Source organism: Staurois parvus, unplaced genomic scaffold (assembly GCF_062004578.1).
Source record: "Staurois parvus isolate SC_StPar_1 unplaced genomic scaffold, SC_StPar_1.0 ptg000589l, whole genome shotgun sequence".
Classification (NCBI taxonomy): domain Eukaryota; kingdom Metazoa; phylum Chordata; class Amphibia; order Anura; family Ranidae; genus Staurois; species Staurois parvus.
In genome coordinates, this window is record NW_028318385.1 from 4,160,779 (window position 1) to 4,174,818 (window position 14,040).

The 14,040-nt window shown below is 39.1% G+C and overlaps 1 protein-coding gene across 2 annotated transcripts in view; it reads right to left on the reverse strand.

The window, feature by feature from the left end:
- The window catches only part of TTC28 (tetratricopeptide repeat domain 28), a 670,967-nt gene that overhangs the window by 233,575 nt on the left and 423,352 nt on the right, over window positions 1-14,040 (reverse strand). For both annotated transcript variants that reach the window (XM_089692516.1, XM_089692515.1), the window contains exons 6-9: window positions 12,073-13,414; window positions 10,344-10,867; window positions 7,148-7,257; window positions 2,432-2,561 (exon numbers count right to left, since the gene is read on the reverse strand). In XM_089692516.1, coding sequence (XP_089548642.1) covers window positions 2,432-2,561; window positions 7,148-7,257; window positions 10,344-10,867; window positions 12,073-13,414 — 2,106 coding nt within the window. The remainder of the gene's footprint in view (window positions 1-2,431; window positions 2,562-7,147; window positions 7,258-10,343; window positions 10,868-12,072; window positions 13,415-14,040) is intronic.

Below are 14,040 nucleotides of genomic sequence, written 5' to 3' on the forward strand. Positions count from 1 at the left end.
TGAAAGAGGAACTCAGATGAAATCTTTGTAGCATTGTATTTCAGTATTACAGCAGAGAAAAGTTGTTTTAATGACAATGTACTGATCTAACATAGCATTAAAGTAGATCTAAACTCAGTACCTAACATCCTATATCAGTTCTGATATTTTAGGTTCCATTCACACCAAAGCATTTTGAATCCTGAGGCTCCAAAATGCTTAACATCCAGAATCCCATGGTTTTCAATTGTGTCTGTTCACACATAAGTGCAGAGTCATCTGAAGCTTCCTTTCAGCTAAAACCTTTTCAGCTAAAAGCTTCGTAACTTCAAGCATTTTGGCCCCCATAGTTTGCAACTGGGAGTATGTAAAATATGTAAAAAGGCTCCAAAAAAGTGTGAATTTTTTCCCCCTATCTAGTTTTCCATTGGCTAAAATCTATTTGAAAAAAAAATGCTGAGGCCTGGGACACCTGCAAAAGTGCTAAAAACACCTGTACAAATGAAAAAAAAAGCATCTAAAATGACGAAGACACTCAGCTCTTTTTTGGATGCAACCTCAATGTAATTTCAAAAGGTGATCTCAATCTTCCTAAATCTGGGTTGTTTCCCTGTCCTATGTGCGTCTGGTGGGGACTGGGAGCAGTCATGCTCATACAAATTATACATGTGCCACCAACCACTGTCACTGTTTAAAGCCTGTCGTAAAGCAATGATTCAGTAAGTACATGTAGTCAAGAAGCACCTTAAAGAGGCTAGAGGAGATCAGCAGCACTGAGATGCCAAATAAGACTATAAAAAAAGGTGAAAGAAGTATTTTATTAAAAAAAGAAAATGGCAGTTGTTTATAATACCCAGTGCTGTCATATCATTTACTGCTATCCAAATAGGGTTTAGATCTACTTTAAATCTTCCTTCTCACCCACCCATGCTACCAGCAAATAAAGGAGCCCCTCCTTCATACAAGTGTAACTTAGTCTAATGTCTAGGTATGTCAACATGCTATAAATCTATAAGAATGCAACCTAATAACATTTTCATGTGATACCACGCTGGTAGCCGAGAACAATCTATCAAAGCTTGTTTTATTGCTCTAAATCTGGTATGAATCAAGTGTTACCAAGTTTCAAAGACATACTTTAAGTATCCATGGCTGTCTTGAGTCATTTTATTGGAAGAAAAAAATACAACACTACTTACAGATTAAGAAATTACACATTTCTGGCCATGTAATCAGGAAAGGTGAAGGTCCATTTAATAACTATGTTTGATATGACATTGTGTATTACAAGCTGAAACCCAATATGGCAATGGTATTTTTCTACAAGACTACTGCTGTGAAAAAATCAGGCAGTGTCTTGCTCTGCTTTCATTTTTCTTTCTCATATTCATGGTTTTTACAAATAAAATTGGGTATGTAAACATTTTGGTTCTTTCAAAATCTGCTCCATCAGTTTCCCAAAACTTGCGGACTAAACAGTGCACTTACTGTTATGTAAGTTTCACCTTTTAGTCAAAAGTCAGCCACTGATTTCTCCAGGTCTCACCATTTTTTTCTGGTGCTTTGCAACCACGATTGAAAGGGTAGAGGGATCTTGATGTGTGAATTGTGATTGAAACCATATCTTCTCCTTTTCTATGCTGTCCAAAATATGGTAGTATCAAAAATTGATGGCTACCTTCTATATTTATTTATATTTTTATACATGCCAACTGTCTAATAGGTGACTTCCCCTAGCTTGGCATAAAATTACTCTCACTTCCTATTGTGTCTCCCAGACAGAAATTGAAAGAAAATCTTCCCAATGACACAGACAAAAAAAATGACTGGGGTTTCTAACCATTTTCAACTCTAGCAGCTTGAAAATCACTTTGATGAGTTTATATTGTGTGCTTCCTACCGAAACAAGAAGGATATACAGTATTTCACAACAAAGTCAGTGCACTGAAAAACAAAGTGTACATGCCATAAATCCTACTACAGCATACAAATTACAGCTAGTGGTAGTTTGTCACATTCATTTGGACTTATTTTGTAATGTTTAGAATGTGCTGCTTGTCCAATTTACATTTTTGGTTGTGGCAGGAGAGAGCCTGAAACCTGAATTTTGAGCAACACACACATAATCTAATAACAGCAAAAAAAAAGAAAAAAATAAGCTACATATTTCCCCTTACCAGACCTGCTTTCTTATTCATGATATGGGCAGAGAAGACCAAATCAGCAGCACTGTAGCAGTCTAAAGGAATAATGGTCCCTGATAATGTGATTTAGGGAAAGGTCCATAAAGTCAGCTATAGTTATCATTCTTTTGCCGTTAACAACCCCAGCTGAAGACAAATTCAGATTTAATGATTTAAAAGCAGCAATGAGTTACACGTGTATGTCAGGTCCACTTTAACTGTCATGACAACAGTCCTTCTCCACGACCAAATAATGTAGCTCCTCTTACCAAGACTGATGAGTACACGCTGCAGAGCCTGGTATGACGAGGTTTGTAGATCGAAGAGAGAGAGCTTATAATCAGTGCTGAGCTGGGCTTCGTGTCTTATTGTTTCAAATAACGCTGAAGCTCGGTAAAGCTGAAACCAGAGAAAACAGTTTGCTCATTAAATATTTGACAACCTGTCTTGTAATTGAAGCCTCCTTGAGGGATTGTGGCTATTTTGGTCACTTCATACCACTGTAATTAAACTGGAATTATGGAAGCTGCGCTAAAGAAAGAGCAGATGCTGTGGTATATTTATTTACAGTGCGTAGTATGTTTTCTTTTTATGTATATTGATTATGCTACATTTCTGAAACATAAACCATAAAATGGCAGGAATGTTAAGTGAATATGCTCTATTTCTAGCGCAATATTTTCCACTAGAGGAAAAGAAAAGGATTCAGTGGAACACATGGGCCTAGCATGCTGCAAGTGGAACACCATACAGGAACTTTTCAATGCAGAATACTATCTGAAAATTATTAGTCTTTTGTTTTTTCTACTAAAGATTGGGCTGAGGAATCTAATTATTTTAAACACTTAATTCTGTTCTACAAAAACATCTGTTTGTTGAAAGGAAAACTTTATTTTTAGTGAACTTATCCTGTTTCCCCCACCCCTCTTAGTAGAGCTCGAACTCTGGTGATGGGGGTGGAATACAGGAGTCATACAAATGAGATGAAATTGAGCTCAAGCCCAAATTTACGTAAGACCATCCACAAGTATTCCCTACCCCCCGAGTCAAAGGCCTTCTAAGCATCAAGAGAAGCCACCATTCCAGGAGCTCAAGAGCCAATGCAATGAGCAATATTGGTGAACGATCTACGCAAGTTAATATCCGTGCCTTTTCACAGCATGAAGCCAGTTAGATCTCTGTGCATCAGGTTGGTAATTACCTTGTTTAGGTGGAAGGTTAAGACACTTTTGTGAGTACCTTGGCATCTACATACATACTTACCCTTGTTCTTCACTAGCTTCAATAGTGCATGCACACAGCTCAAGTGAATGGGGAAGTGGCGGGCATATGAAGTAGGAAATGAATGTGGCTGACTTCTTTAGCTACAAAGGCTGTATGGTTCCCAGAATGAAGGTGAGTATTTTACTATCTATGCATCACTTAAGAGAGAGGGGAGGTACATAAAAGGAAAACTTTGTTAAAAGTTAAGTTGTCCTTTAAGAAAATCCATTCTACAAAAAGTAGGTTGACATTGCTGACCACTCCTGAAAATGGCAAATGCATTGCTGTTATAATACTGTCAGTGTAGGTATTTTGTAAAGTCTTTGACCTAACACAAGTATTCAGATCAGGTGGCTAACTTTATTGTGATTTCCTTACCTGCAGGCTCATTCTAAGTCAGTGATATAAAGAATATTAAACCCAATGACAGTCAGGCAGCTGGCATTTGCACTAGGAGCAGTCTGAAATTATACCCTACATCAGGAGTTTCCAAACTTTCAAAACAAAGGGCCAGTTTACTGTCCATCAGACTTTAGGGGGAGAAGACTGTGGCTATTGGAAGTAGAAAATTCCCTGGCTTCAGTGGGAGTAACCAATGTCTCATCTTTTATGTCAGTGAGAGGAATTATGCCCCATCATTGGTGTCATTGGGTGTGAAAAATCATACCTCATCTGTGTCACTGGGAGGAATTGAGCCCCATCACTGGTGTCATTGAGAGGAGCTGAGCTCCATTGTTGGTATAATTGAAAGGAATTATGCCCCTTCATTGGTGTCACTGGTGCCAATTATGCCCCACAAATGATGTCAGAGGATGAAATATTGCCCCAAGGGCCAGGTAAGAGTAAGCAAAGGGCCACATCCGGCCCCTAGGCCGCTGTTTGGAGATTAATGCCCTTTATAATCCTCTTAGTACATGTTTCATTTACAATTCTCCTTATGTTACTTTAGTACTCTTGATAAATGGGTGCAGTAAAATGCACTATAATATCTGAGCTGAATTAAGCTAATCAAAGCCTGGCATTCTGCCAAAGTACCATGCTTTGAAGACTATATTGTGACATTTGTTTCTATAGGGATTCCATTAGAGGGGTTTTTACAGCACTAGATGGCAAATGCTCACCAGGAAAAGTTACATTCACTGTCTCCAGTTGATGGCCCAATAAAGATTGCAAAAAGTAGATGAAAGAAAGATGACTGTAGGGGTCACTACACACCAAACACTAAGATATCAGTTCTGGGAGTTAATATTTGATTCAATCTGGTGGTGCTTTGTTGCATGCTATTTGCTTTTAAAGATATTTCAAAATTCTGGGAAATCTTTAGATTTTGATTCATATTGAACAACGAAACACAACTTTGTACACGTGATAGTTGTACATCTACAAAAAGGAATATCACACAAATTAAAAGTAAAAAATCATAGCAAACTTAGAAGTGTAACAGCCTGAACACAGATGATGTCATACCACATTATCAATAGAAGATCATAAACAGTGGTTACATAGTTGATCCAGAGGAAGGCAAAAAAGCACCAATAAAGCATGATCCAATGTGCTCCACACAGTACACATATGCCACTTATTCCAATGCTAACATTGAAACTTTTGCATTAAAAATTATTGTTGTCAGGGATTTCCTTTAATATAGAAAACTGATAGTTCAGATCCAAAAATTCAGTCATTTTGACATTTAATTTATTGCCATAATAAAGGCTTTAAAACATGGTGCACACACTATAACTGCACAGAAAAAAAGTCCTGTCAACACTAGAGTGTTTAAAGCTGAATTCCAGGCTAACAGCTAAGTACACAGATAAATATATATATGAGAGGTGTTTTACTGTCAAAGGATTTGTGCTTGTTACCATCAAGTTCTGAACATTACACAGCCCATTCACACAGCACAGTCAGCTGTATGATGCCACATGCAGTTAAAGTATATAGTGGTGCCCCTGTCCACCCCTTGCCTTCTGACTGGATAATGAGACGATAGAAGCAGACAGTTGGAGTCATCCCTCTACTTACTCTGATCTCTCTCCCTATGAGCATGCTCCTTGTCAATACACTTGCTTGAAGCACACGTGGTTAGCTGCTGACCAGGTGTACAGTGCTGCTGTATAGCAGACTGGAAAGAGCTGATATCAAGTCAAATGAATAAACCTACACTATTCATTTTAAAAAATATACATGTAATGATGTACACTCACCAGCCTCTTTATTAGGTACACCTGTTCAATTGCTTGGTAACACAAATTGCTAATTAGCATGACAGCAACTCAATGCATTTAGGCATTTAGACGTGGTGAAGATGACTTGCTGAAATTTCAATTTCAGAATGAGGAAGAAAGGGGATTTAAGTGACTTTGAACGTGGCATGGTTGTTGGTGCCAGACGGGCCAGTCTGAGTTTCACAAACTGCTGATCTACTGGGATTTTCACATACAACCATCTCTAGTGTTTACAGAGAACTGTCCAAAAAAGAGAAAATATCCAGTGAGAGGCAGTTGTGTGGATGAAAATTCCTTCTTGATGTCAGAGGTCAGAGGAGAATGGGCAGACTGGTTGGAGATGATAGAAAGGCAACAGTAACTCAAATAACCACTCGTTACAACCAAGGTATGAAGAATACCATCTCTTTAAGCAGAACACATCGAAGCAGATGGGCCACAGCAGCAGAAGACCACACTGGGTGCCACTCCTGTCAGCTAAGAACAGGAAATGGAGGCTACAACATGCACAGGCTCACCAAAAAGAGCAGATCGGAAAAATGTTGCCTGGTCTGATGAATCTCGATGGTAGGGTCAGAATTTGGTGTAAACAACATGAAAGCATGGATTCAATCTGCTTTGTATCAACGGTTCAGGCTGGTGGTGGTGTAATGGTTTGGGGGATATTTTCTTGGCACACTTTGGGTCCCTTAGTACCAATTTAGCATTGTTTGAACGCCATGGCCTACCTGAGTATTGTTGCTGGCCATGTTTATCCCTTTATGACTACAGTGTTCCCATCTTCTGATGGCTACTTCCAGCAGGATAATGTCACAAAGCTCAAATCATCTCAGACTGGTTTCTTGAACATGACAATGAGTTCACTGTACTCCAATGGTCTCCACAGTCACCAAATCTCAATCCAATAGAGCACCTTTGGGATGTGGTGGAACGAGAGATTCACATCATGGATGTGCAGCCAACAAATCTGCAGCAACTGCGTGATGCTATCATGTCAATATGAATCAAAATCTCTCAGAAATGTTTCCAACACCATTCTGAATCTATGCTATGAAGAATTAAGGCAGTTCTGAAGGCAAAAGGGGGTCCAACATAGAACTAGCAAGATGTACCTAATAAAGTGACCAATGAGTGTATAATGAATGTAGGGCTGCATATGCATGTGCTTCTATATATGCCTGGAGTTCAGCTTTAAAATTAATTTCTGACTGGCTGCTATTTTACTTTGTAAACCCATAGCAGTCAGTGAAGTTTTAGTTTACTGTAATTAGATGCGTAAAAGATTACTTCAAATTGTTTTTATGGACAACTGACCTTCAAACATCACTCCTCTTTAAACTATGATTCAAAATTAAATTCAGAATCTGTTTCGACCACCTTTGACTATATTTAAATTTTCTAGTCATCTATCTACAGTATATCAGGCAGTGTAAAACATAACCTAATATTTCTCTTATGCATATTTACTGTTTATTGAATGTTATGGGCACTAACCTGGTGTTGAGCTTCTTCCAAATTCCCACTAGCCCAAAGAGAGAGTCCGAGGCGATGTCTAATTTTGGCTTCATCCTCTCTGCGGGACAGCTGTTCTGCTAATCTCAAACCTTTGTGCAAGATAAAAACAGAGAGAATGTAAGGTAATGATTAAGGTTGACCGTAGACACCTTGAATTTTGGCTGATTCATGCTGAACTGATCATGAAATCATTACCGAAGTGAAAAAAGTCAATCTGAAAATTGACTGAGCTGGGTGGGAAATCATTGGCTAAACAATGGCTGCATTTTAACAAGTGTAGTCATTGTTCACAAACACCACTGTATTTAGGCAGTTGTGTATGCTGTGGCTGCCTGAATACAATAGCAGGCTGTTAGGCCTCATGCACACTGCTGCTCCTAAACCCCCTGAACTCAACTCAGTAAAAGCTTAGGGGTCAATACACACATAGGCTTTTACCAGAGTTTAGGAGCAGCAGAGTTTAGAGGTTGTAAACGCTCCTCTACACACGTTTACCAGCGCCAACCTTTGTTTTGCTGTCAAAAGAAAAATATCCAGGGCAATTGTTATCCGCATCCAGTGTGCATGTACCGTAAGTGTGAATGGGGAAGTCCTCTGACTTTCTGAACAAGGCAATATTAAGCCGTGTATAGCTACCTTAAATGACCAAAGGCCCCTATGATTAAGCCCCGAAAAGAGCAAAACACCTCTGAGAAGTCCTCTACAGGTGGAGAACAGGAGCTGAAAACATGTTTTACACATCTCATTACACTTATGCAACAGGGAGTTAGTGTCTGTGTGCAGACGGACACCATTTTGTTGAAGAAAATTAAAGTTGTTCTAAAGGCTGAAGGTTTTTTACCTCTGTGTACACTATGCATGAAGGTAAACACACTTCAGTGTGCAGCTCCCCCCTCAGCCCCCAATACTTACCTGAGTCCAATTTTGATCCAGCGATGTGCACGAGAGCAGTGGCTCTCCCAGGTCTTTCCCTCCTCATTGACAAAGACCCAGCAGTAGGAGCCATTGGCTCCTGCTGCTGTCAATCACAGTCTGTGAAGAGGGAGTGGGAGTAGGGCTGAGCCAAGCTCTGTGTATCTTATGGACAGACAGGGCCAGCTAGGGAGCGAGCACGCATGAACGAGTGCCCCCAGAGCAATCAACTTGTCTAGGGGAGTGCTTGACAAGTGTGGGGGGGTTGCCAGAGTAGGACCCGAGAACAGAATCAGGGCTTCTCAGTGCAAAACCATTACACAGAGCAAGTAAGTATTTTGTACATTTACAATCACTTTAAATCAAGGGCATTGGACATTATTTCTTAAAAAGATTTCCCCTCACTGTCTAACATGTCTATGTGGCATAAACTTAAAGGAAAGTCAATGGGGACACATACATCAACAAATCATTTTTTTTTTCTTTTTTTGTAAAAAGAATAGGAAACCTCTATCACATTTTAACTGTTATCTATGTGTCAGTGGAAAGTGAGGAAAATTCTTCCCAACAGAGACAAAAAAGCAATTAAAGCCCAACTACAGGTCAAACTCCTACTTTTTTTTAATAGAGAAGAAAGTGTTAGAACTTCTGTCAAAATTTTATTGCTGTGTTCCCATTTGGGAGACTTCTCTGCACCACCTGTCTATTTCTCAGACAGAACAGAAAGTGAGGGGAAGTCAAAGAGCAATAAAAACACATTTTCTAATAGATTTAGTAAAGTTCACAGAGAGCACTGGGAGCGATTCTAATAAGAGTGCAGAACAGACAAAGGGGCCGATTTAGTAAAACTGAAGAGTGTAAAATCTGATGCAACTCTCCATACAAATAATTGAGCTTCTAGATTTTATTGTGAAAGCTCAACTGAGCAAGCTGAAGTTAGACGCTGATTGGCTACCATGCACAGCTGCACCAGATTCTGAATGCTCCAGTTTTAGTAAATCTACCCCAAAGTGAACTGAACATTATTGGCTCACTAGATATCTGTCAGGATCCACAGGAACAATTTTGCACTTATCAAACAGAATAAAAAACACTTTCAATTGTACTTTTATAAAAACCAGCATGGAGCAAATAAGAGAAATTCCTGGTTAAGGTTCAGATAGACTTCATGCATCTTAAAGGAACAATAGACACAATTTTCAGTTTCTGCCCATTAATGCCAGCATTCTGCAATTCTAACAAACTAAAAGAATCCCAGCGCCAATCAAAGAAAGTATACAATTATGCAGCTGTGCACCAGTGAAAACCACCAATCATAAATAACACAAAAAAACAGCGCAAAAATTAAATAAATAAAAATAATCACAAATAAATGTCCGTGCAACAATATATATATTATATTTCAAACATAAGTCCTTATTTTCCCAAAAGGATTTTCAAGACAATGTTCCAAAATGGGCTTCCACCTAATCACCACGTGAAAAATAATATTGATCGCACTCACCAGATGGAGGTGAGTAATAAGCCTCATAGGATATAAGGGATCCTATAGCCCCTCAGGAGGAACTCAATTCGCCTTCACCCTGCTTAGATACAGCAATCGACTCCACTCTACTTCTCCATGGAATCCTCAATAATGTGCAAGGAAAGAAAGGCTACATAGTGTAATACTGCCACTCAATACCATATAAATCCATAGAATAAGGACACTCACATGTTTCAATAAAATAACAGGCCTTGTTTAATAGCCTCAAAGGCTTCAAAGGAACAAGTTTCCAAATTGTAAATATAGGGATCTCACGCTTTAAGGATCACTGTAGAGGATGACCAGCTTTCCACCTCAAAAATGGCTGCTTGAACCGCAAAAGTCGGCGTGCGTTCCAAATACCGGAAGTGACGTAGGCCAAGATGACGGCAGACCGGAAGTGCGTCAACGCGTTTCGCCCCACCCACAGGGCGTTCTTGGGTGGGACGAAAAAGCGCGACCCTTAAAGCAGGCCAGGTTGAGTAGCAGGCCAATCAGTATTTGTATAACCATGCCTTCCTACAAGTCCATCTTAGGATGTCACATCAGCATTTTATTTAAATTTTAAAATGCTGATCCATGTCCACAGCCAAAAGAGCCTACACTGGGCACATACGCATAAGTCCAGCAAACTAGACCACAGAGCAATGGAAGAAGGTGGCCTGGTCTGTTAAATCACATCCTGTTTATGTATGTATCTCCTTTAACGTAAGTGATCATTACCTGCTAATTACTCACCTTCTTGCAAGTACATTACTGCTTGGGAATAATTCTGTAAAGCATGATGCGTTCTTCCTAAGCTACTATAGGCCACTGTCTTTGCTACCAGGTCGTTCATTTCTGCTGCAATGCTAAGGTGCTGTTCCTGATAAACTACTGCTCTTTCAAAGTTACCCAGAGATTCATAAGTAAGTCCCAGATTTCCATAAGCTCGAGCTTGGCAAGATGGATTGTTGGTTTCTTCAGCTATCTGTAAGTCCAGCTGATGGTACTGTAGTGCAGTATCAAACTCTCCCATTTGTTGGTAGACTCCACCCAGACCACAGGCTGCATCACTCTCCAGTATCTGATCTTTCATTTCTCTGGCAATGTTCAGTTGACGTTCTAGGCAGGATATCGCTTGCTCATAGTTTCCTAGCTGACTGTGCAAATTTCCAAGTTCTCCATATGCTTGGGCTTTGTTTGATGTCTCTCCAAGTTCATGAGCGACCACAAGTCTTTTTTCAAAGCATACAAGAGACTGTTGTAAATTTCCCATGGACCTACAGCAATTAAAAAAAAAGTGTGTAAAAAGGAGATGTGTCAACATACAGTGTAAGCCACATACTAAATTATAGTTTTTGGATTACTGAATTAAACACTTCTGACTTTTAAAGGACTAAAGGGCTAAAGTGATAAACTAAAATGTGGCATATACTGTACAAGAAAACATATGCATACTATTTAAAATGAGGTATTAAGCGGTGCATATCTGAATATTCCAAAGTTGGAGCACAGACAAACCATTTTAATACACTTTTAATACAATGATCTTTCCACACCTGAAAGTTATGATGTACCATTTGCATTATTATTTAGTTGTAACTTCTCTGCTTCATTCATGGCAGATCAAAGGGGTGACACTTGATCTGCATATGATGTCAGTAAAAAACCTTGGGTCACAAGTAACCCAAATCAGCCTATTTAATTTCTTCCTGCCTTTAATCACCTTGGCATTTTTTTTCCTGCTATTTTCTTTTCTCTTTGTATCCCCCAATAATATATATACAATATACTGTATATTTTTTAATTTTAATTTATTTGTTTTCTAATTTTTTTAGTAGACCATATATAATATTCCGATCACAAACATTCCTGGAAATAGTCATAAATAAAAATGTGTTGCAGCAACTATCAGCAGGACACTGGTAACATCATAGACACAAGTATGTATATTGCCAGCACTCCATGGATCTTTAAGATATAGTCCAAAAAAAGTAAATTTCTTTTTTATCTTAAGTGTTAACCAAGTTATTGATGAATCAACAAGCCTCTAAAATTTAAAAACTGCTTAGATCCATAAAGGGGTTACAAGTGCAGAGCTCAACGTTTGATCTCTGCATAGCCTCTCTGTCATATATTCCTGTGATTTTGATACAGATTCTGACACTCTTGCTCACTGATAGTACCAGCATCCAATCAAAACACTGCTGTCTCTATCACTAAAGCTTACAATAGCAGACACATCTGCTGTGAGAATTAATCACCCTACTCTGTTTAATGGCTATTGGAAGCTGCTAAACCCCCACCATGAACTACCCAGAATGAGTATATGTATCACTGATAGTGATTACAGCCCCATGCTTCTGGAAACACTGCAAAAGGATTGCAAAGAAAAAGTGTTCAACAAGCATTCTGTGTATTGCTCTTAGGAAGACCTAAAATGCAGAAAGTATACCATTCATTTGCAAATATTCCTTTTTCATACCTGTGTCCATTTCCGAGTCCCCTGTATGCTTTGGACTGATCTTGAAGTCGGTTCAAGCTCTGAGCCACAGATAAATACTGCTCATAATATTTTATTGCTTCTTCATAGTCTCCAAGGGCATCATAACAATCTCCCAAGTTTCCATATGCACGACCTCTGTCAAGGATAGAGTCATTTCCACTCAATTGCTGTAGCATGGCTAACTGCTGTTCAAAATAACCAATAGCCTCCTCCATGACATTCATGTTCATTTTAGTGATGCCCATATTCCCATACACCTGAGCTTCTATCGCAGGGTCTTTAAGCTTTTGCCCCAGCTCAAGCTGTTCCTCATAGCATTTGAAGGCCATAGTGTACTTCTCAAGAGACATATATACAGCAGCAAGGTGACCATGAGCTCTGCATTCTCCTGGCAATTCATTTAATTCTTGGAAGACCTCAAGCTCCTGTGTATGATATCCCAATGCTTTGTCATATTTTTGTATCATTCTGTAAGCACTACCTAAAGCAGCATAAGCACTAGCCTCTAGCCGCCTGTCCTTGACTTGATGAGCTAAACCTAGTTGCTGTTCGTAAAATTTTATTGCACCATTTACATCTTTCTTAGCAACAAAAATATCGCCAAGATTCCCAAGAGCGCGGAACTTTGCTTGAGAATTATTCAAAGACTGTGCCAATGACAAAAGGTATTTCTGGCATTCTTCAGCTTTATTATAGTTCAATAGTGCCTTAAATGCAAGGCCCAAGTTACAATATGCCTTAGCTTGGCTTAGTTTGTCATGGAGATCCTTTGCTAATGCCAAATCCTGTTCATAGTATTTTACAGCATCCTGGTAATTTCCTAGGCAATAATAAGCATAGCCAAGATTGTGACACACTTTACCCTCTCCTTCCATGTCTTGCAGTTCAGGTGATATTCTCAAGTACTGTTCATAGAAAGGTACTGCTTGCATGTATTCACCTCGAGAGCAGTGAAAATTCCCAAGATTGCTTAGAGCTCGAGCTTCACTCTGAATGTCCCTTAGTTCCCGAGCAATGTTCAGATGGTTTTGGTAGTGTTGTAAAGCTCTATCATGAGCACCCAAAGCTTGATATGCAACAGCCAAATTCCCATGTGTAGAAGCTTGAGAAGCTCTGTCGTTGACCTCCATTGATATCTGAAGTTCTTGCCGATGATACTTAACAGCCTGGTCATACATTCCAAGCGCATTGTAGGCATTCCCCATATTACCATAAGCCCTGCCTTGAGCTGCATAATCATTTAATTCCTGGGCAATCGAAAGGTGAGCCTTGTGTAATTTTAGTGCAGTATCAAAGTCTCCTTTCATCTGATGAATTATTCCTGTAAAGCAAAGCAACAAAACATTGATTTTAACTTAGCATATTTAATTACAGTAGAAATCATTTGTGACATCGTTTTTACATACAAGAAAAATGTGCAAAATGATTATTTTATGGTTCCCTTGAAACACATTCTGAAAGAGCAATTTGTCTTACTGCTTCATCTAGATACTTAACTATCTTTCTGAATTTCAGTCCAAAAATCTATCAAATGCATAATTCAGTTTATTTAAGAATGCTGTAGAGTAAATGGGATCTATTTCAGATTTGTTTACATGCAGAGCAGCCCCTTTCACACTTGCGGACTGTTTGTCCGTTTTTCATCAATCCTTTGACGGATGAAAAACGGACATCAACGCCCCTTTATGGAAAAACGGATGTAAAGAAGTGATCATCTGTTTACATCCATTTTCATTTGCATGCATCCACATCCATTTTTTTAAGTGGATCAGAAGTCCTGGTTTTGGTCTGTTAAAAAAGATAAACAGATGTAAACGGACAAACAGTCCATTTTTGCATTGGTTGTTAGGAGATTCCCACTGACAGCAGAAAGTAAGCAAAAGAAGAAAAAAAAAGCAGATTGAATCAAGTGGCTGGGGGGGTGCATAGGGCGAGTGGTTGGTGGGG